At 45.3% G+C, this 24421-nt stretch overlaps 1 protein-coding gene across 1 annotated transcript; it reads right to left on the bottom strand.

The window, feature by feature from the left end:
• Nucleotides 1-433: 433 nt before the first annotated feature.
• On the bottom strand, nt 434-24421 carry LOC147664189 (receptor-transporting protein 3-like). The gene is made up of 2 exons (XM_086949945.1): nt 24196-24421; nt 434-2143 (listed from the first exon to the last, which is right to left on the bottom strand). Exons 1-2 carry the CDS (start codon nt 24339-24341, stop codon nt 1579-1581), a joined length of 711 nt encoding a protein of 236 aa, XP_086806071.1. The 5' UTR covers nt 24342-24421; the 3' UTR covers nt 434-1578.

Below are 24421 nucleotides of genomic sequence, written 5' to 3'. Positions count from 1 at the left end.
GTAATATCGCACCCGATAATTCCCTAAACCATTGGGTGTGGGATCTACCAGTTGCCGTTCAACCTCCTGTTCTGTGTTATCCACTTCCGGCTGAGGGATAAAAGTAACACCTCCCCCTTTCTGAGCTTCTAATCTCTGAATATTTTCTTTTTCGTCCACATTTATGTCTCCAAGTATTACCAGGCAAAATGTGTGTGGGTAAAAATGTGTGACATTTGTGGACTATTTGTAAACCTGAGTCAGGCGTAAACTACTGTCAGTTGTCAGGTATTTGGTTTGGAAAAGTAGTCTGCAACGTTCTGCAAATAGTAAAGTAATTGGAGAGATTGTTGCATTTTTCGATCACGCGCTGTTTAACCAACTAATTTTACATTTGTCTTTAGAGCGGTTTATGTTTTAAGTCGTTTGAAAGTTATCTCTTCAACGCTGGATGTTTTTGATAGATGTTCTTTGCAGTGGGGGTTTTACGTTATTTTTCCTATTAAACTGTTTCTCTGTATTGTAATTTTAAAATACTTTTTTGTCGCACACATTGTTTAAAATGAAACTGGTGTTAGAGGCAGTTCTAAAGCAGCTCTTAGAACATTCTCACAGGTGTTTGTTTGTATTTTAAATGTCATCAATAGTTGGCAAGCGATGAAACTTTAAAGCACAGTCCACTGGTTCATTGATCATAACAACATGACAATTTAATACCATTATAAAATTGCATGTGAAGACTTTCCATAATATGTTTTAAGAGCATATCTCACTCTTGGTTTTGCAATCTAATGTATCCAAATCTATTTTGCAAACAATAGGACAATTTTTTAAAAAGCAAATCTAAATTAGATACGTGAGAGTGGATTTTCACGACACCCAAATATTTTCTTTTAGAAAAGGATCCACCTGGGATATCACAAGATTGCTCACAGCAATCTCTACCATCGACTAGGACACCGCCGCTGCTGCCTGATAATGAGCTAGAAAGACCATCGCCACCAAGACATGGCATTGTGTAAATGTCCCAATGTGTCAATCTACCGCAAACATTCCCAATGCAAATATCGGTGTCAGCCAGCGGCAATGCATTCCGTCGCTATCGAAGAGTGGAAATTCCATCAATGATGCTCTGAAAATGATGATGGCGTTACACATGGCCAAAAATACCCATCGCACACCAGGCAAAGTACCATCTCATTTACAAGGCTGAAAATGAGTGTCAAACAAATTTACAACACCCTGAAAAACTTGGCACTGTCCTAATGACGTCATTCTCTTTTTTGCAGTGCCTTGGAGTCTTTGCAGAGCTTGAGAGTTATCAGTTCAATTTTACTGTAGCTCATCTGTGTGACAATGCCTTAGTATGCCACCCATCCATTAACCCAAGAAAAAACATGCAAGCCGATTCTATCAATAAATAAAAAGAAGTTCTCTCAGAGCTTACAACAGTCCTGAGACGTCGACGAATCTATCGATTTTAAGACAGACGTAAAATGCCATTAATCCCAAAAATCTGAAGTCAGGAGTACTTCAGTCTAATTTTACGTAAGACTTTTGTTATCCAAGGAAGGTCTTAGTAAATGACGCCCAAGTGTTCTACTTTAGTGTGTACAAAATTAATATTATGAGTAACAGTATAGCAAGGAGCAGACAACAAAAGGCACAGCATTTCCACAAACAAGAGTCACAAGCAGACTGGTCTCCAGACTGTTCGGTGCAAGACTCAGGGATGTCAATGTAACTGGGCGTACTCGACTCTAGGGTGTACTGCATAGAATTTGCCTTGGCATGAGATGTCTTCCTAGAAGACCTCTTGCCACCTGGAGTCCAGTCACAGATCCCTAACTGGCAGGCCTCACAGTTCTCAGGCTGGTGTGGCCCATGGAGGCTTCCATACACAAAGGTGGGTTGCGGCTCGTCATTCACATACTCGCCGTAGCAACACTCCCGGATGGAGATCAGCAGGTTGTTTAAGATGATGTTGATGTTCTCCTCAGTAAACTCTGGTTCTTCATACATTCCTGCGCTGCAGCTGTTACACTTCTGCCTGAAGATATTCGTTTTCACAGTCCCACGTCTTCTCTTGTTTTCCAGTTTCATTCGGAAGAAGATCGGTACATGTACCGATGCCCAGGCGTGGCCGCAGCGGGAGCAGCGGAACCTGCGGGTGGAAAAGGTAGAGCAAGTTACCTGGTCCTGAAAGAGCAACAACGCGAAGTGTAATGACATACAGTGCAGAGTCTGCAATCTCCCAATCCATAAATACTCTGTACCACTTACACATCCCTTTGACACTCTTCAATTACTTCCCCCAATGAGAACTATATCACACCGTAAGATCTTTTTACCCTCTCTGCTACATAGACATGCCAACCGTCAAGTTGTAACTTTGTAGGTCTCGCCTAGGCAGTGCCTGTGCTGTCTCTTTGAGACATGCTGTAGCTAGGAAATGGGCTTGAAAAAACACCCATCTTTTTCATTGGTTCCTCATGCTGTCTTTTAAAAATACATGCTTTTCCTTGGTGAATACACTTAGTTGTCCCTCCTTTTGGAATTTTGTATCCTGCCATGAGGACTGTCCCTCTTACATGTGTTCTTACTGTTCAGGTTATTTATACTTAGAGAGACATCATTTTTAGTTGTCCTGCCTCAGTGCTCGTTAACTGTTCTGTTTACTTGTGCAATTAAACTTCACTCCCTCACTTCATGTCCCTTAATCTCCTGTGTCTCCCCCTCTGCCCTCCCACAACACTGCTTCCGTCATTTCATGTCCCTTAATCTCCTGTGCATCCCCTTCGGAACTTCCAAAAACACTGCTCACAGGCCCAACCATCTCTCCAAGGCCACAGCTGTTTTTCTAAATTACTTTACATTAGCTTCATTAGCTTCTTCCATCACATCATGTCCTTTAATCTCCTGTGCCTGCCCTTCACCCTGCCTACAACACCTCTCGCAGGCCCCCACCACCCCTCCGAGGCCAGTGCTGTTTTGCTAAGTTATTTTACATTAGCTGCTTTTATTTATATAGCGCACCTATCCATGGGCTCGGGGAAAATTGAATAATCACTCCATTATCACAGAATGTTGAGTCAATAGCAGACTCAAACACTGGTCCCCAGCTCACCAGTCGGCAGCTCTTACATCGGCGCTATATCCTTTCCTTAGCAATGTAGCAGGATGCAGTACCATATGTGGCCAAAAGAGGTCCCAAGGGACACCTAATAACAGCCTGTGGTACCTCAACCTCACAAAACAGCTTTTTTAGGTCTCGTAGAGAGACCTATTGCCGCCCATCCACAAAGCTGACTTTTTACGATCCGGATTTTGACGAGTGCATGTGCTCTCGTGCACGAGCTTGCCCGAGCCTTCTGCCTGCCTCCTGCCTTGAAGGCCATCTGCTTCTCCGCCCCCCCTGGCAGCCAAACGCTCTTCAAAGGGTTTGCTCCACGCCCCCCGCCTGCACCACTCTCCATACTTCTCCTCCCACCTCCCACGGCCGTCCTTTCTGCCAGTCTCGCACCCGTCCTCCTCCTTGCCACACTGCAGCCCCCCATGTTTATGACCTACCTAGTTTCTCATTGTAATGCACACAGCGCTCATTCAAGCTGAACAACAGAGGAGACAACATCACATTGCGCACTCCCTGCCACCCTCCTTTGTTGTACGAGTAGTTACAGTGAAGTCGTGCATCAGGCAAGCTGAACTCCTCTTGATGTACACTGCTTTGTTTATGATGAGGTACTCAAGCGCGACGCTTCCCCAGCACGCTCTTGGCCTCACTTCTCATGCACACCCCATATGGTCGTTCCCTCCCACTCGCTCGCACATCAAAGGCTGCTGCTCCCCGCGCCACCCTTCCCCCCCACACCTATGCTGAGAGCTTGTTGTTGTCCATATTATTCATAAGACATTTCTCCGATGTGCAAGCTAGCAGAGAAACCCCTCAGACGGTTTAAAGACTGACTTTGCTTCATCTTCTATTCATTTCTACCAGCCGCTGCGTTAGTGGAATACGGAAAAATTGTTGGGGGGTGTCTGCGTCCCTTTTCTTGTAGTTGTCTGGTGACGTGCTCAGAGGTCTTCTTACTGCACGTTCAAAGCAACAAAGACCCCAAAGAAATAAGTTGCATTGCTAGAGAAACACTAGATGGCAGGAGAGCACACAATAAACCAAGTACATTGTTCTTTTTCGAGATCTCACACCGTGAATGCACGGCTAAGAGCGATCGCTTTATGCAGCGGTTCTTCCTGTTTGACTTCTCGTGATCCCCACTTAATTATTACTGGAAATCCCCATTGAGTCGTTATTAGAATCTGGACCCACCCCCAACACCCGAGTCACTGAGGACTTCGCCTAAGCAATTTCAAGTGATTTGAACCTCATAAATACAGAAATAAGCATTCGGCAAATAAATGCACAAACGAAATATTTTACTTTAGCCACAAGCATTTTTTTAACGAGATTTTATTGGGTAGGCCGGTTCATCTCTAATTTCAATTGAGACCATCTCTCTACATACTATATTGTGTTAGACATTCTTGCAGTAGTCTCACACATCAATCTGATAATAACTTAATTTAGACTCGCTCTATAAATTTGTTTATGGGTGCACCGTTTTAACCATTTTTTCATGTTGGGTTAAGTCTTCACAAGGACGTCAGGCTTAGCAGGAACCCGTGCCCCCTCTAACACAGCAAAGGCCGCATCTGTGGTTTCTAGAAATGGGTTCCATGTATAGGATTCATTGTCTGACTTCAGCATGCACCTTCTCACAACCCCTTCGAGCACTGTTATCTTAACATTTGTGTTTCTCTCTTACGATGTCTGCCCTGCCACTATTTACTTGGTCCCCTCACACACCCTCAAACCCTCTCACCCCCTCACACACCCTCACTCACCCTCACTCACCTTCAACCCTCACACACCCTCACTCACCTTCACCCCTCACACACCCTCACACCCTCACACACCCTCACTCACCCTCACCCCCACACACCTTCACCCACCCTCACTCACCCCCTCACCCACCCTCACTCACCCTCCCACATCCTCACACCCTCTCAGCCTCTCCCACCCTCACCCACCCTCACACTCTCACCCACCCTCACTCACCCTCACCCACCCCCCTCACCATCACACACCCTCACATCCTCACACCCTCACTCACACCCTCACCCTCACACACCCTCACACCCTCACTCACCTTCACAGCCCCTCACCCACCTTCACACCCCCTCACCCTCACACCCTCACACCCTCAACCCCTCATCCTCACACACCTCACACCCGCACCACCCTCACACACCCTCACCCCTCACACCCTCACTCACCATCACACCCCTCACACACCCTCACTCACCATCACACCCCCTCACACACCCTCTCCCCTCACACACCCTTTCACCCTCACACACCCTCACTCACCCTCACACCCCCTCACTCACCCTCACACCCCCTCACTCACCCTCACACACCCTCACTCACCCTCACCCATCCTCACTCACCCTCACACACCCTCACTCACCCTCACACACCCTCACTCACCCTCACACCCTCACTCACCCTCACTCACCCTCTCACCGACACACATCCTCACACCCTCTCACCCTCACACATCCTCACACCCTCTCACCCTCACACACCCTCACCCACCCTAACACACCCTCACCCCCCTCACTCACCCTCACACCTCCTCACCATCACACACCCTCACATCCTCACACACTCACTCACACCCTCACGCACCCTCAGTCAACCTCACACCCTCACCCTCACACCCCCTCAAACACCCTCACACACCCTTACCCTAACACCCTCACCCCCCTCACCCTCACACCCCCTCACCCACACTCACCCTCACACACCCTCACTCACTCTTACCCTCACACCCCCTCACCCGCACACACCCTCACCCTCACACACCCTCACTCACCCTCACACCCTCACCCTCACACCCCCTCACCCTCCCAACCCTATCACCCTCACACACCATCATACCCTCCCCCTCACCCTCACACCCCCTCACACACCCTCACTCACCCTCACTCACCCTCACTCACCCTCATACACCCTCATCAGCATAGCATAACAAAACATAGCATGGCATAACAAAAAAAGCATAGGATACACAACCTCACAACCTCACAACCCTCTCACCCTCTCACCCTCACCCTCGCTCTAACACACTCACCATCACTCACCCACCCACCCTCACCCACCCACACTCACTCACTCACCTACCCTGACTCACCCACCCTCACTCACCCTCACCCACCCACCCTTACTCACCCTCACTCACCCTCACCAGCATAGCATAACAAAACATAGCATAGCATAACAAAACAAAGCATAGGATAGGAAAACATAGCATAGCATAACAAAGCTTAGCATAACAAAACACAACAAAACATACCATAGCATAACAAAACATAGCATAACAAAACAAAGCATAGCAAAACAAAACATAGAATAGTATAACAAAGCATAGCATTGCAAAACAAAGCCTAGCATAACAAAGCATAGCATAACAAAACATAGCATAACAAAACATAGCATAACAAAACATAGCAAAACAAAACATAGCAAAACACAACAAACCATAGCATACTTAACAAAACATAGCATAGCATAACAAAACACAACAAAGCATAGCATAGCATAACAAAACACAACATAGCATAGCATAACAAAACAAAGCTTAGCATAGCATAACAAAACATAGCATAACAAAACATAGCATAACAAAGCATAGCATAACAAAACATAGCATACCATAACAAAGCATAGCATAACAAAGCATAGCATAACAAAATATCTCATAACAAAGCATAGCCTAGCAAAAAACAACAAAACATAGCATAGCATAACAAAACACAACAAAACATAGCATGGCTTAACAAAACATAACAAAACATATAATAGCATAGGAAAACACAGCATAGCATACCAAACACAGCAAAACATAGCATAGGATAACAAAACATAGCATAGCAAAACAAAGCATAGCATAATAAAACACAACAAAGCATAGCATAGCATAACAAAATATCGCATAACAAAGCATAGCAGAACAAAGCATAGCAGAGCAAAACATAGCATAGCATAACAAAACATAGCATAACCAAGTATAGCCTAGCAAAACACAACAAAACATAGCATAGCATAACAAAACACAACAAAACATAGCATAGCGTAACAAAACAAAGCATAGGATAGCAAAACTAAACATAGCATAGCATAACAAAACAAAGCTTCGGATAGCAAAACAAAACATAGCATAGCATAACAAAACATAGCACAACATAACAAAACATAGCATAACAAAACACAACAAAGCAGCACAGCTTAACAAAACAAAACATAGCATGGCTGAACAAAACATAACAAAACATAATAGCATAGCAAAACACAGCATAGCATACCAACACAACAAAACATAGCATAGCATAACAAAACATAGCATAGCAAAACAAAGCATAGCATAATAAAACACAACAAAACATAGCATAGCATAACAAAGCATAGCAGAGCAAAACATAGCATAGCATAACAAAGCATAGCATAGCATAACAAAACATAGCATAGCATAACATAGCGTAGCATAGCAAAACATAGCATAACATAACAAAACATAGCATAGCATAACAAAACAGCATAGCATAGCATAACAAAACAGCATAGCATAGCATAACAAAACAAAACATAGGATAGCAAAACAAAACATAGCATAGCATACAGCATCACTCAGCACCACTACAGCATCACTCTGTGGCACCACAACATCACTGAGCTCCACCACAGCATCAATCTGTGCAACCATTCAACAACACCTGGTTCAAATATGTTATCTCAATGTTTCAAGCTTTATTACAAATGTTACAAAAAGATGTTAATATTTGACATATGTTCTTGGATTTTCGTCACAATAAAATACACTGAACATAATCTTCACAAATGTTATTTACAAAAGTTTAAGCTATTGCCATTATAAATTACAATAACTTTATTTAAGTATTAATTATTTAAAAAAATTAAAAACCATTGTTATTTGTAATATCAATACATGTAGGTCACGTAAATACAACACATATTGCATTACAAATGCTATAGGTGTCACATTTGCGAAAGTTATAACTATTGGCATGGTAAATGACAAAGCTATTAATTTTGCTATTTTCAAAAACAAAACCTAAATAAAAAATTTGTCATTTACAATACCAATAGCTCAAACTTTCCTAATACGAGACGTATTGCATTGCAAATGCTTGTTTAACATGCCGTCGGAACTGCCATTTTCACTCCCTGCGCTATGGCTGGGGAATAACCCGCTGAACCATTGCTTCAGCCAGTAATCCTGCATGCTTCCCTGGCAGCAAAAAGCTGCTGAAGGCATCTTTGAGAATTAACGGGTGTTGTGCGGTTTAGCTGGGAATGCTCCTGGAGTTAACGCTGCATGTCTCTGTACCTCTGGAATGTTTTCATAATGGGGCAGAGTGGGAAAAATTGCCATTTAAGCAACTGTTAGACATTTCTTTCCTCTCTACACAGTTACCAGCAATTGTGAAATTCTCACCTGAGTACCTTAACGTGCTCTTTTCACACCGCATGTTTCTGTGTTTTTCCTTTTATATATTGATGAGCTCTGTGCAGGGCCGGCTCTAGGTTCATGTTGGCCCTGGGCAAGGAGCGTAGGTAGGGGGCCCCGGAAGAGGGGGTCCAGGTGGGGCGGAGCGGGCAGGCCAGTGAAGAGGGGGGTCAGGGTGTTTGGAAGTGCAACAGAACCAGAGGCCACCAAATCCCTGCCAGGGGCCGCCACACAAATATGTATCCATCCTCAGAGGATATTATATAAAGGATATATATTGGCGTGGTGGCCCCTGGGGATTTGGTGGCCCTGTGCAGATGCACAGTTTGCACATGCCTAAGGCCAGCCCTGCTCTGTGTTCCTCCTAAACATCTAAAACAGCCACCTTTTTTAAAAAATGCCAATGTTTGTGTTCCCCACTGCCAATGTCAACGAGTATTACTTTATAAGAAGGTGTTACATGAAAGTTGTATAAAATGTTTCCTCAATAATAAACGGATGGGCAGTTTGTTCAGAGGCAACGGCCCTTGACGCCATTGCAGCATTGCTTTCCTGGGCCGTTACCTACTTCCCGTCGGCATATCTGGGAACGGGGGAAGAGGCAGAGTAACCACTCGCATGTGTGTGGAGCCTCAGACTGGGCGCCCTGAGGTAACAGATCATATTTTGTGCTTTAGCAAGTTGAAAATAAATGCTCGCAGTTTAATGTAATATATAGATTAGAACAAAGAATTTGAAGGGGCTTTTAAACAATCTCCATCTTACACATTACAATGTACTACTTGCATAGCAATTGTGCAATTTTAAATGGGTCTCTTGATCCAAATGTGCCCCATTGAGCTTTTCAAACGTGTTGAAGGTAAGTAAACATAAAAATAAATAAAACAAATTTCGTAGCACACACTGCATCACCAAATGCGATGCAGTGTGTGCAACAAAATTCGTTTTATTTATTTTTATATTTACTTACCTTTTAAAGCCCGTAATCCATACATTACTACCCCCCACCCTGCCCCTCCCCCTCCCCACGTCACCGTCCGGCCGGTACTCCCACTACCGACAACGGCTGCTTAACTCTACTCTTAGTTTTTGTAATCCCTATGTTACCCTCATGGCACAATTCTAGAACTCTGTCCATAATACCTTCTGGGGAAACGACTCTCCCTGCTCCTATAATCTTACCCTTCTTGACAAATATTTCACGACTTAGCTCCCAACATCCTTGACGGACGCTTCTACCCACTCACTTTCCAAAATGCCGTCATGGATACCTGATTTAAGTAGAAGATGTCTACAAGGGATTTTGTTTTTTGAAGCACTTAGTATATGTGGTTGAGAACAATTAATTTTAAGGTTCACAAATAAATTGAACCTAGTTGTATCCCTAGGATAACTGACAAGTTTCAGTGTTGTTCAAAATCATACATTCAATCAAAAAAGCAAAAGCAACAGAGGAGAATATAAATATGGCTTTAGACTTTATAAAGCACACAACAAGTTAATTATATTCCAAAAAGATTTTTGTATTTTGAACAAATCATGGGGATATATAGAAATAAATCAGGGTATAAAAGTCATGAAAAGGCTGTACATATAATTTCACAAGTCAATTCATAACAAAGCATCAGCTCCGTAAATTATTAAGGAAAAACCAATTCATAAATGAAAAAAAGGTTTCTTCCAATGCACAAGGGCTAAGGAGATGATGATAGTGGTCGACGTTTCGGTCTTCGTTGTTGGCATCTATGAGACCATCATCAGGACTAATGTTTTTTTCAAAATAAGAAGAAAGCCCCCTATATAAAGATAATTATATACAATTACTAAATTTGTCCACAAAGTGCAAGTCCATCAATTATTCACAGACAAAACAAAACTTGTGTGCAAAACATCAATTAAATAAGCCCCTAGAATCAAAGGCTAAGACTAACAAGCATTTGCAATGCAATAGGTCTCGCATTAGGAAAGTTTGAGCTATTGGTATTGTAAATGACAAATTTTTTATTTATGTGTTGGTTTGGAAAATAGTGAAATAAATAGCTTTGTCATTTACACTGCCAATAGTTTTAACTTTCGCAAATGTGACATCTATAGCATTTGTAATGCAATATGTGTTGTATTTACGTGACTTAGATGTATTGATATTACAAATAAAAATGGCTTTTATTTTTTTATAATTAATACTTAAGTTATTGTAATTTATAATGGCAATAGCTTTTGTAAATAACTTTTGTGAAGATTATGTTCATTGTATTTTATTGCGATGAAAATCCAAGAACAGAAGTGAACTATTAACATATTTTTGTGACATTTGTAATGAAGCTTGAAACATTGAGAGAACATATTTGAACCAGTTGTTGAATGGTTGCAAAGATTGATGCTGTGGTGGCGCGGAGTGATGTTGTGGTGGCGACAAGTGATGCTGTGGCGTTCAGTGATGCTGTGGTAGTGCATAGTGATGTTGTGGTACCCCTGAGTGATGCTCTGGTGGTGCTGAGTGATGCTGTGGTGATGCAATAGATACATAGAGTGAGTGCGATAGATAGATAGATAGATAGATAGATAGATAGATAGATAGATAGATAGAGTGAGGGCGATAGATAGATAGAGGGAGGGCGATAGGTAGAGTGAGGGCGATAGATAGATAGAGTGAGGGCGATAGATGGATAGATAGAGTGAGGGTGATAGAGAGATAGACAGATAGAAGGGTGATAGATAGATAGACAGATAGATAAAGTGTATTTATGTTGCATTGAGTAGAGTGTAAGTATGAGGCATGTAATTATATGGCACTGAGTGGTAATATGGGCAGTGTATATTGTATTCAGTAGAGTGCAATTGTGTGCCATGTAATTATGTGGCACTGAGTGGTATTTGGAGTGTATGTTGCATTGAGTGCAGTGTAATTATGTAGCGTGTAATTATGTGGTACTGAGTGTTAATATGGGGAGTGTGTGTTGCATTCAGTAGAGTGTAATTATGTGGTGTGTAATTATGTGGCACTTAGTGGTATTGTGTGGAGTGTGTGTTGCATTCAGTAGAGTGTAATTATGTGGTGTGTAATTATGCGGCACTGAGTGGTATTTGGAGTGTATGTTGCATTGAGTGCAGTGTAATTATGTTGCGTGTAATTATGTGGCACTGAGCGGTATTTGGAATGTATTTTGCATTGATTGCAGTGTAATTATGTGGCACTGAGTGGTATTTGGAGTGTATGTGGCTTTGAGTGCAGTGTAATTATGTCGCGTGTAATTATGTGGCACTGAGTGGTATTTGGAGTGTATGTTGCATTGAGTGCTGTGTCATTATGTGGCACTGAGTGTTATTTGGAGTGTATGTTGCATTGAGTGCAGTGTAATTATGTGGCGTGTAATTATGCGGCACTGAGTGGTATTTGGAGTGTATGTTGCGTTGAGCGCAGTGTAATTATGAAGCATATAATTATGTGGCACTGAGTGGTATTGTGTGGAGTGTCTGTTGCATTGAGTGCAGTGTAATTATGTGGGGTGAAATTATGTGGCACTGAGTGGTATTTGGAGTGTATGTTGCATTGAGTGCAGTATAAATATGTGGCATGTAATTATGTGGCACTGAGTGGTATTTGGAATGTACGTTGCATTGAGTGCAGAGTAATTATGTGGAGTTTAATTATGCAGCACTGAGTGGTATTTGGAGTGTATGTTGCATTCAGTGCAGTGTAATTATGTGGCGTGTAATTATGTGGCACTGAGTGGTATTTCGAGTGTATGTTGCGTTGAGCGCAGTGTAATTATGTAGCATATAATTATGTGACACTGAGTGGTATTGTGTGGAGTGTATGTTGTATTCAGTAGAGTGTAATTATGTGGTGTGTAATTATGTGGCACTGAGTGGTATTTGGAGTGTATGTTGCATTGTGTAGAGTGTAATTATGTTGCATATAACTATGTGGCACTGAGAGGTATTTGGAGTGTATGTTGCATTGAGTGCTGTGTAATTATGTAGCATATAATTATGTGGCACTGAGTGGTATTGTGTGGAGTGTGTGTTGCATTCAGTAGAGTGTAATTATGTGGTGTTTAATTATGTGGCTCTGAGTGGAATTTGGAGTGTATGTTGCATTGAGTGCAGTGTAATTATGTAGCATATAATTATGTGGCACTGAGTGGTATTGTGTGGAGTGTGTGTTGCATTCAGTAGAGTGTAATTATGTGGTGTTTAATTATGTGGCTCTGAGTGGAATTTGGAGTGTATGTTGCATTGAGTGCAGTGTAATTATGTAGCATATAATTATGTGGCACTGAGTGGTATTGTGTGGAGTGTTTGTTGTATTCAGTAGAGTGTAATTATGTGGTGTGTAATTATGTGGCACTGAGTGGTATTTGGAGTGTATGTTGCATTGTGTGCAGTGTAATTATGTTGCATATAACTATGTGACACTGAGAGGTATTTGGAGTGTATGTTGCATTGAGTGCTGTGTAATTATGTAGCATATAATTATGTGGCACTGAGTGGTATTGTGTGGAGTGTGTTGCATTCAGTTGAGTGTAATTATGTGGTGTTTAATTATGTGGCACTGAGTGGAATTTGGAGTGTATGTTGCATTGAGTGCAGTGTAATTATGTAGCATATAATTATGTGGCACTGAGTGGTCTTGTGTGGAGTGTGTGTTGCATTCAGTAGAGTGTAATTATGTGGCGTGTAATTATGTGGTACTAAGTGGTATTTGGAGTGTATGTTGCATTGAGTGCAGTGTAATTATGTGGCGTGTAACTATGTGGCACTGAGTGTTATTTGGAGTGTATGTTGCATTGAGTGCAGTGTAATTATGTGGCATGTAATTATGTGGCATTGAGTGGTATTTGGAGTGTATGTTGCGGTGAGCGTAGTGTAATTAGGTAGCATATAATTATGTGGCACTGAGTGGTATTGTGTGGGGAATGTATGTTGTATTCAGCAGAGTGTAATTGTGTGGCGTATAATTATGTGGCACTGAGTGGTATTGTTTGGAGTGTATGTTGCATGAGTGTAGTGTAATTATGCAGCATATAATTATGTAGCACTTAGTGGTATTGTGTGGAGTGTCTGTTGCATTCAGTAGAGTGTAATTATGTGGTGTGTAATTATGGGGCACTGAGTGGTATTTGGAGTGTATGTTGCATTGTGTGCAGTGTAAATATGTTGCATATAACTATGTGGCACTGAGTGGTATTTGGAATGTATGTTGCATTGAGTGCAGTGTAATCATGTGGAGTGAAATTATGTGGCACTGAGTGGTATTTGAAGTGTATGTTGCATTGAGTGCAGTGTAATTATGTGGCGTGCGATTATGTGGCACTGAGTGGTATTTGGAGTGTATGTTCCATTGCAGAGTGTGTGAGGGTGATGAGTGTGAGGGAATGGTGGCATGCTGCGCTTTAGATGAATATGTTTAAAAGTAAAGTGTGCCATACTGCGATTGCTACAATAGTTAATTGTGGATGCGTTAACAATTGATGTGCGCACTGATGGCTGGTGGTGTGTGTGCCTGTAGAAATGGTGCACTAATGGCTGGTGGTGTGTGTGCCTGGTGAAAGCATGCACTGACGGCTGGTGGTGTGTGTGGGCCTGGCCGACTGGTGGTGTGTGTGCCTGGTGGAAGCGTGCACTGATGGCTGGTGGTGTGTGTGCCTGGTAAAAGCGTGCACTGGCGGCTGGTGGTGTGTGTGCCTGGTGAAAGCGTGCACTGATGGCTGGCGGTGTGTGTGTGTGTGCCTGGTGAAAGCGTGCACTGACGGCTGGTGGTGTGTGCCTGGTGTAAGCGTGCCCTGATGACTGATGGTGTCTGTGCCCGGTGAAAGTGTGCACTGACGGCCGGTGGTGTGTATGCCTGGTGAAAACGTGCACTTATGGCTGGTGGTGTGTGTGTGCCTTTTGAAAGCATGCACTGATGGCTGGTGCTGTGTGTGTGCCTGGCCGGCTGGTGCTGTGTGTGCCTGGTGGAAGCATGCACTGATGGCTGGTGGTGTGTGCCTGGTGAAAGCGCGCACTGACGGCTGGTGGTGTGTGTGCCTGCTTAAAGGGTGCACTGACATCTGGTGGTGTGTGCCTGGAGGAATAGTGCACTGACGGCTGGTGGTGTTTGTGCCTGGTGAAAGCGTGCACTGACGGCTGGTGGTGTTTGTGCCCGGTGAAAGCGTGCACTGATGACTGATGGTGTGTGTGTGTGTGTGTGTGTGCCTGTTGAAAGCGTGCACTGACGGCCAGTGGTGTATGCCTGGTGAAAGAGTGCACTGATGGCTGGCGGTGTGTGTGTGTGTGTGTGCCTGGTGAAAGCGTGCACTGACAGCTGGTGGTGTGTGCCTGGTGAAAGCGTGCACTGATGACTGATGGTGTCTGTGCCTGGTGAGAGTGTGCACTGACGGCCGGTGGTGTGTATGCCTGGTGAAAGCGTGCACTGTTGGTTGGTGGTGTGTGCGTGTGCCTGGTGAAAGCGTGAACTGACGGCCGGTGGTGTGTATGCCTGGTGAAATCGTGCACTGATGGCTGGTGGTGTGTGTGTGTGCCAGGTTAAAGCGTGCACTGACGGGCGGTGGTGTGTATGCCTGGTGAAAGCGTGCACTGATGGCTGGTGGTGTGTGTGTGTGTGCCTGGTGAAAGCGTGCACTGACGGCCGGTGGTGTGTGTGCCTGGTGAAAGCGTGCACTGACGGCCGGTGGTGTGTATGCCTGGTGAAAGCGTGCACTGATGGCTGGTCGTGTGTGTGTATGCCTGGTGAAAGGGTGCACTGATGGCTGGTGGTGTGTGTGCCTGGTGAAAGCATGCACTGAAGGCTGGTGGTGTGTGTGTGTGCCTGGTGAAAGCGTGCACTGACGGCCGCTGGTGTGTATGCCTGGTGAAAGCGTTCACTGATGGCTGGTGGTGTGTGTGTGTGTGTGTGTGTGTGTGTGCCTGGTGAAAGTGTGCACTGACGGCCGGTGGTGTTTGTGCCTGGTGAAAGTGTGCATTGATGGCCGGTGGTGTGTATGCCTGGTGAAAGCGTGCACTGGTGGTGTGTGTGTGTGTGCCTGTTGAAAGCATACAATGATGGCTGGTGGTGTGTGTGTGTGCCTTGTGAAAGCGTGCACTGACGGCTGGTTGTGTGTGCCTGGTGGAAGCGTGCACTGATGACTGATGGTGTTTGTGCCTGGTGAAAGTGTGCATTGATGGCCGGTGGTGTTTATGCCTGGTGAAAGCGTGCACTGGTGGTGTGTGTGTGTGTGCCTGTTGAAAGCATACAATGATGGCTGGTGGTGTGTGTGTGCCTGGCCGGCTGGTGGTGTGTGTGCCTGGTGGAAGGGTGCCCTGATAGCTGGTAGTGTGTGTCTCTGGTGAAAGCGTGCACTGACAGCTGGTGGTGTGTGCCTGGTGAAAGCGTGCACTGACAGCTGGTGGTGTGTGTGCCTGGTGAAAGCGTGCACTGCCATTTGGTGGTGTGTGACTGGTGGAAGCGTGCACTGACGGCTGGTGGTGTTTGCGCCCGGTGAAAACGTGCACGGATGACTGATGGTGTCTGTGCCTGGTGAGAGTGTGAACTGACGGCCGGTGGTGTGTATGCCTGGTGAAAGCGTGCACTGATGGCGGGTGGTGTGTGTGTGTGCCTGGTGAAAGCGTGCACTGACGGCCGGTGGTGTGTATGCCTGGTGAAAGCGTGCACTGATGGCTGGTGGTGTGTGTGTGTGCCTGGTGAAAGCGTGCACTGACGGCTGGTGGTGTGTATGCCTGGTGAATGCGTGCACTGATGGCTGATGGTGTCTGTGCCTGGTGAGAGTGTGCACTGACGGCCTGTGGTGTGTATGCCTGGTGAAAGCGTGCACTGGTGGTGTGTGTTTGTGCCTGGTGAAAGCGTGCACTGACGGCCGATGGTGTGTATGCCTGGTGAATGCGTGCACTGATGGCTGATGGTGTCTGTGACTGGTGAGAGTGTGCACTGACGACCAGTGGTGTGTATGCCTGGTGAAAGCGTGCACTGATGGCGGGTGGTGTGTGTGTGTGCCTGGTGAAAGCATGCACTGACGGCCGGTGGTGTGTATGACTGGTGAAAGCGTGCACTGATGGCTGGTGGTGTGTGTGTGCCTGGTGAAAGCGTGCACTGACAGCTGGTGGTGTGTGCCAGGTGAAAGCGTGCACTGCCGTTTGGTGGTGTGTGTGCCTGGTGGAAGCGTGTACTGACAGCTGGTGGTGTTTGTGCCCAGTGAAAGCCTGCACTGATGACTGATGGTGTCTGTGCCTGTTGAGAGTGTGCACTGACAGCCGGTGGTGTGTATGCCTTGTGAAAGAGTGCACTGATGGTTGGTGGTGTGTGTGTATGCCTGGTGAAAGCGTGCACTGATGGCTGGTGGTGTGTGTGTGTGTGCCTGGTGAAAGCGTGCACTGATGGCTGGTGGTGTGTGTGTGTGTGTGTGTGTGTGTGCCTGGTGAAAGGGTGCACTGATGGATGGTGGTGTGTGTATGCCTGGTGAAAGCGTGCACTGATGTCTGGTGGTGTGTGTGTGTGTGCGCCTGGTGAAAGCGTGCACTGATGGCTGGTGGTGTGTGTGTGTGTGCCTGGTGAAAGCGTGCACTGATGGCTGGTGGTGTGTGCCTGGTGAAAGGGTGCACTGATAGCTGGTGGTGTGTGTGTATGCCTGGTGAAAGCGTGCACTGATGTCTGGTGGTGTGTGTGTGTGTGTGCGCCTGCTGAAAGCGTGCACTGATGGCTGGTGGTGTGTGTGTGTGTGTGTGTGTGTGCGCCTGGTGAAAGCGTGCACTGATGGCTGGTGGTGTGTGTGTGTGCCTAGTGAAAGGTAGAAGGAAGCGCTATGGACTGTGTGTGAAATCCAAGAAAGAGTTCAGAATGCAAAGGCAGAGGGCAGCACGGGTTACAAGCTGCCTTTGAAGAAGATCAGGCAGCACTGGGCAACCATGCCAGCATTCCAAGGAGCAGACGGTCGTTCACGTTAGAAGTGTGATGCCCTGAGGACATATGGCACTGTGAGGAGCCTGGGAGACACACATAGACGCTAAGTGCCTGAGGAGATAAGGAGCGGAAGGAATTCCTTTGAAGTGTGATGCCGAGGCTCGGGAGAAAAGCGCGTGCACGGGCACATGCACTGTGCGTTATCCGTCTCCCAAAGCCCTTGGTTTTAAGAGTTGGTTTCAACACAATAGTTTCGAGTAATAAATTAATCGACCTAAAAATCTCTCCACTCTTTTAGATTGGTGGACAGAACTCTCCTCTCAAGTATAACAGTAACAGTAAATTGCGATTCCTTTAATGCAATGTAGGAAGCATCCAAGTTGTGCGAATTTTGGCTTAAGGAATCGCAAAATACCACCAACTTCAGGTTGGTGGTAATTTGCGATTTCTGTGAAAAATGCACTTTTTGGCATTTTTCAAAGTGCCATGTGGGTCACATACATGCCCTTAGGGCATGTATGTAGTCCACATGTGCAAGAAAGGGGCAACCTCTATTATGACCTATATTCCTTTATACATGAGCAGTAAAGTTGCTTCAAAATTACATACAGGATGCTGCAAGAAACATGAATACATTCACTTAGACTTAGTATTGATATTTTATTTCTTTCATTTTTTTTCTTTCATTTTCATAACAGTTTAGTTTTTTTCCCTCATTTTTTAGTGATTGTTTTATCAAAATTACAATACAGTGACATGGTAACATATGTACAAATCAGTTAAAATGCAAGATTAAATCATATCGAGACAAACACGCCTACACAATACATATACAGTTATTTTCACTCATACCAACATTCATACATACTCAATCTTTCATACTAATAGTGCTGACATGACTAACACAACACACTTGTAAGTGAGGGTCTCTGGTGCGTACGGCCGTACGCACCAGAGACCCTCACGTACAAATTAATTCAAACTCTGGAGAAAGAAAGGAAAGGATAAAAAAAAAACAATAACGCTTATATAAAAAAAAGAAAGATCTAAAGACTACTGGTCTTAGCGACATCTCGAGGAGTCTACTAGAGGACATTTTTATTTTGTTCTTCGTTTCTCTCATTGTTGTGTGTTGTGTTAGCAATGTCAGCACTATTAGTATGAAAAAAAAACTAAACTGTTATGAAAATGATAGAAAATAAATGAAAGAAGTAAAATATCAATACTAAGTCTAAGTGAATGTATTCATGTTTCTTGCAGCATCCTGTATGTAATTTTGAAGCAACTTTACTGCTCATGTATAAAGGAATATAGGTCATAATAGAGGTTCCCCCTTTCTTGCTGTTGGTTTGCCACTCCCTCCTCTAGACCTGACATAACTTTAGGGAGTACCCTTTTTTCCATGCTTTTTGTAGTCCACATCTGCACACATGTTAATTTCAGGAGTGCAAAAGGGTGTCCTATTGATACCCTTGCAACCCTTAAACTGCATTCTCAATTTGCGATTCTCTAATTGAGAATTGAAAATTGAGACTGTCTTCCCATTTATTCCTATGGGCCTTCTAGCCCATAGGAATGAATGAGAAGATATTCCTTATTTGCGAATCTCAATTTGCGATTCGCAAATAAGGAATAAGTGTCATTCACAAAAAATGTTGCTAATCCTACCTACATTGCATTTTGCGATTCTCTAATTCCGATTCCCTAAAAATAGCAATTTGAAAATCGCAAAACGCAATTTACCTACATATGGCCCATAGTCCTGCCCAACCAGTTTCCTGATTAGTGATTCCACACAGGTGTAATCATAGGACGCAAGAGATCAAGTTCTTATTATAGCACTCCAGTTCAAAAAATCGTGCCAGATCTTAGTATGTGTACCGGCCTCGGTTCCTATGTCCATTTTGCAGATGGTTTTAACCACCAGGAGCCAGTCCGCACCCTGAGGTGGTGCAGAATCTATCCTTTTTAGGTTTCGCCTCGCCGAAGGATGCGCTCTGCGCATCTTTTCGGCGCAGGCGAAATCCTGTTGAGAACCGTAAGGTGGCTTTGTTCGGCCCTCGTCCTTGATTGGCTGGCTCCGTAAACGGAGCCTTGCCATTGGACGAGGGGCCTGTCCGTCAATGCCGGACCAGACACGGGGGCGTTCCCGACATTCTTTGGCTTTTGCCGACGTCACGGGACGCCGGGAACGCCCCCGTGTCTGGTCCGGCATTGCCGGCACCTCCCTTGCTCCCCCTCCCGCTTGTTGAATCAGTCTGAGGAGGACTACCATTGGCTTGCCGTCTGCAGTTTCTCTCACTACCTAAAAGCCTTCTGTAACCCTTTGAGAGGCGAGCTTCGAGAGTTGCCTTCCTCCCCAGGAGCGGTGCCATGCAACACTGGCGACGTGACAGGTACGGTACAGTAATCCGTTGACACGGTCTGGCGTCCTTGACGGTGCAGCTCGGGCTCGCCAGGGGTTGGAAGAGACCGCGCAGTAAACTCTCCGGACAATCCTTACTTTAAATATGCCGTCCTGCTCGTCCGACTGCTGCCTTTTACACGCTGTCGAGGTAAGATTTAAACATTAACGCGCCGCTCACGGTTTCATACCCTTGGGGAAATGGGTTGGCGGGAGGTGAAGTGGTGGGAGGGCGATGGAGGAGGATTTCAACCTACGTAGTTTGCTTTAAGAGCTGTGGGTGTACGCTCCAGAGCAGCGTGCATTCAACAATATATGGTTTGTGTTAAGGTGCTATGCTTGGAATCCTAACGTCATGGTCGACTCTGAAAATTGATCGGTAGGAGGGCTGCGAGGCACTGAATTCACAATACACCGACGCATTTCTCCATCCCTCCAAAAAAGCCTTTTTTTTTTTAGCGTGACGCCTTTTTCATCGTTATCGAGGCCTCCTTGAAAACTGTGTTGACTCCTACAAATGGTATCTTTAATAATGTTTCTGACAAATTCGAGACGTCACTTCTGCTGGGAGAATCCGTAGTCTGAGCCGATGCAAGAGTTAAAGTAATTTGTATGAGCGGGTAACTTACGCAGCCTAAGGCACACATAGGAAGTAGAAGCATATTGTATACAAAATTTCTTCAAATGTTCCCACTCTTGTTAATGTATAGAAGTTAATGCCAAACCACTAAGCTATGAAAAACGGCGGATGCTAATGTTTAGAAACTGATTTGACGAGGCAGTGCGGAAAAGTATTTTTTTTGGTCTAAATTGTCGTTTTGTGTTGCAGGTTGTGAAAATCGCACATCTTCTGTTGCAGGCCCTAACTTCGTTAAATGAGTTCCCGACAGAGCGACCGCTAGCTTTCTTGCCCTTCCCAAGTGGATGACTGAATCTGCATTGGTTTGTCACGCTTCCTTTTGTGGTTTAAGGCCCATTTAGTCAGCGTTTTCCTAAAACATTTGCTGTTTATTTTTTCGTTTATGAAGTTCCTATACACACTGACTGTTCTCGCCATTTCAACTATGTGCTCCATGTTTACCGTGTTTCTTTCAGTCAAGGCATCTTTTTGCAGTTTGCCTGACTAGATCCTTTGACTCTTGTAAGGGACGTTTAGGTTTTTATACCCATATGCGTCACAGTTGCGTCTTACTCTCGGAACGGATTACTTATTACACCATAAGAGATATTAAACCTTGCTAAATGGCTCAGAGTAGAGCTTTTCGGTACTATTTTGGAAATCACTAGCTTGCTCCCAGACCCTCAGGTCCCCATTTCATGTCGATCGGAAATGTAAGGGGTTGGGTGTGGGAGGAGAGCAAAGGGTCCGGTAATTTGTGGAAGAGTTTGGATATCACACATGTATGGGTGTATGTGTATATATGGGTGTGTGGGTGTATATGTGTATGGGTGTATGTGTGTGTATCTATATAAATATATAAAAATCAGAACATTTTTGCTGTGCATACAGTGCAATCCTTAATGGGTCCCTTGTCACTTGGTGTCTGTTAAGTTTCAATAAAAACTTCCAAGACGTTAAGACTTCATATTTATTGCAGTCTAGTTTAATTCCTATCCAGTGTCCTAGTACCTGTCCAACTCCGATTGCTCATGAGGTTGTGCAAACACTAATTGCATACTTCTCGAAGAACAAGTAGGCCAAGTACAGTTACTACAATGCACCTTGCCATGTCTGGTGCCAAGACTTTTCAAAACGCAGCACACTCATAACTGTGTTGATACAAAAGAATATAGCATGTCATGGTGCAGTTTGATAAAGCGCAGTGTCACACAGTGGTAATGGGAGAATCCTCATTGAACAGTTGTGGAACCCAGGGCCTTCATTTAGCATGGGTGGCCGCCAATATAGAGGGGCGCAGGGAGCTGTGTGCATTAAGTTAATGCCAACAGCATCTTGCTTCAGCCTTATCCATGTGTGCATGTTTCTGTCTGATTTTCCAGTTTAAAGTGGTTCTAATCCCTCATTATCACACAGTGAGCACTGTTTTTACCATCCCAATACCCCCCCTTGGCAGCTCTTCACCGTCTCACCCCCTGCTGACACACACCAAAGGCGCCAGGGCCAAGTCAGGCGGAGCTCGAGGGGACGGTGACTCTGCCCCGGGCCAAGCGGCCCTCAGAGACACCGTCCCTAAGAAGCTGCTGCACCGACCCTACTAGCGGTCTGTGTGGGTGAATAGCCTGTATATGCTACACAGGGCTATCCCAAAGGTTGTGATGCCATCTGGACGCACTGCCTTATTTCATTCATTCCCTGGCATGTAGGCACTGGCAGTACTAGACAAGGTCTGAGGGGGGTCCGTCGCCTTACTTTTCATTCACTCAGGTGCTGCGTCTTATAAGCCCAGGGCCCACGAGATGTTCCCCCATTAAAAGCAGAGTTTGGGAGGGGGAGGGGGGGTCTCCCTGTTGGACTCCCAGTCACACCTATCTTTGAGCCGGCGTACTGTGATGTTTCACTCAGTCCGGTCTGGACTCCCCAAACTGTGCTCTCTCGCACCATCACCTGACTGCCCCCCCTCTCCTCCTGCCCTCTTGCTGTCATCTCTCCTCTACCTTCCAGCTCATCTTCCTCCCTTCCTGCAAGAACCCTCCAGGCGCTCCCGTAAAGTGCTGTCATTCAGTCCAGTGCGTTGCCAGCGTTTTGGAGAAGCTGCTTTCATCCAACACCCCCTCCTCGCTTTCTAGCCCCCGCCTGTATCTTTTCCATCCCTCTTGCTTCTCCGGGCGCTTCGAAGTAACGCTATATTCTCAAAAGCGCCATCCAAACATTCAACATAACAATTAAACTCGCGCACCAGCCCAAAGCTGTCAAAAAGTGTCCCAGCTGTGCCGTAGAGCGGGTGACTATGCCCATGCTTCTAACAACTTCACGTTAAACAACCATACCTCTACCCTCCTTTTCAGGAGTTCATGGGCACCCGCTGTCAGGAGGGCATCTCCCGATTTCCCTATAGCGCCCATAAAATGTTTATGCGTACTGCACAGTATCATATTTATTGATTTAGACGGCTATCAATCACATTAAAACTGTGTCGAAGGCTTTACTCACAGATGTGCATGTTCAATCGAGGTGGAAAGGGTTCTATTTTGGGAGAACACGTGCTGTTTGCAGAGGTAGTCATTCTACAATACTCGAAAAGCAGAGACGCGCATAACAGAGTAATGGTGATAGTAAACTGCAGAGCCCGGAGTTAATTGACCAGGCCCTTGTGGAGAGGAGTTATTAGCTAAACCTTTATGTCATCCACCTCGCTGCAATGAACATCTGAGATCATCAGAGATCATCGCCCTTTCTTTTGCACCCTCAGCCCAGAAACAAAAAACTGCCTTAAACCCGCTGATTTCTAATCTCACCGTTCCACAAATCAACCTTGTGTGTGGCTCTGGGTGTGTGTGTGGTAGTAACTGCTGTCTGCTGAGCTCGTCCGTAGGGTACAATAGGTCTCACATTTGCGAGAGATTAAGCTAATGGCAATGTAAATGACAATGCCATTTATTTATCTGTTTTCAAAACTAACACATAAATACAAATTTTGTCATTTACAATGCCAATAGCTCTAACTTATCCAAAGGCGAAACCATTGCATTGTAAATGCTTGTTTACAAATCTCTCTCCTAGCCAGAAGGATCAGGAAAAAGAGTAGGGCCCTCCAGTTCGCCGATAGGAGCATAGTCGGCTGATCCTGAGGGGGTGAGGGCGAGAGGTAGAAGGAGGTGAGGGTGGAGCGAAAGGGAGGGAGATGGAACGGCAAATAGTGAATAGCTAGGCCAGACAGGCGTGGCTGCTATTTTTAGCCAAACAACTGTCACTTACAAAACAAATAATGTATGTTTCTCATGGTGAGAAAACTCCTCAAGACCTGGCTTTTCGAGCAGTAGCAGCATTCCCCACACCAGCGCCTTGAGACCCTCACAGGTGAGTAGAGCGCTTTACAGATGATATGATTGATTATTGATTGTGGTGGGAGCGGGGCTCAGGTCATATTTGGACTCTTACATCTAAGCCGGACCCCTGGCTCGGCTCTGGCTCGGCCCTGGCTCGGCTCTTCCCATGAGCTGCCTGGCTCACCCACCTCTATCCTCAAACCCCCAAAAACTTGTCGCACTTTGAGCCTTTTTTCACCCACTCTGCACACTCACTTACTCCAAACATTTTGGGGTCTGTAGTCAGGTGTGCAAACAAGGAAGGGAAAATAAATAACTAAAGAATGTTTGTGAATGGAACCTGATTATATAGATGTACAGAGGTTACCCCCGTGTCTCACCTGCCAAAGGCCTGCTCTTTGTACCGCCCCCAGTCACTTCTGGCGGAAGTGCGGGTCTCCCACACCAGGGACCACTCATCCCTCGGCTTCTCTCGAAACATCAAGGCCCTGAAGTAGTAGTCCCAGACGTCCTCATCTTTGCCCATGTTCACCCGATGGAAGCCTGGAAGGGACACTTCTGTCAGGGAGGCGCTGCGCGTGTCTGTGGAGGTGTCCGCTGCAGCTC

Source organism: Lissotriton vulgaris, unplaced genomic scaffold (genome assembly GCF_964263255.1).
Source record: "Lissotriton vulgaris unplaced genomic scaffold, aLisVul1.2 SCAFFOLD_4605, whole genome shotgun sequence".
Classification (NCBI taxonomy): Eukaryota; Metazoa; Chordata; class Amphibia; order Caudata; family Salamandridae; genus Lissotriton; species Lissotriton vulgaris.
Note: the sequence above shows the minus strand (reverse complement) of the source record. Positions and strands in the feature narration are given on the sequence as shown.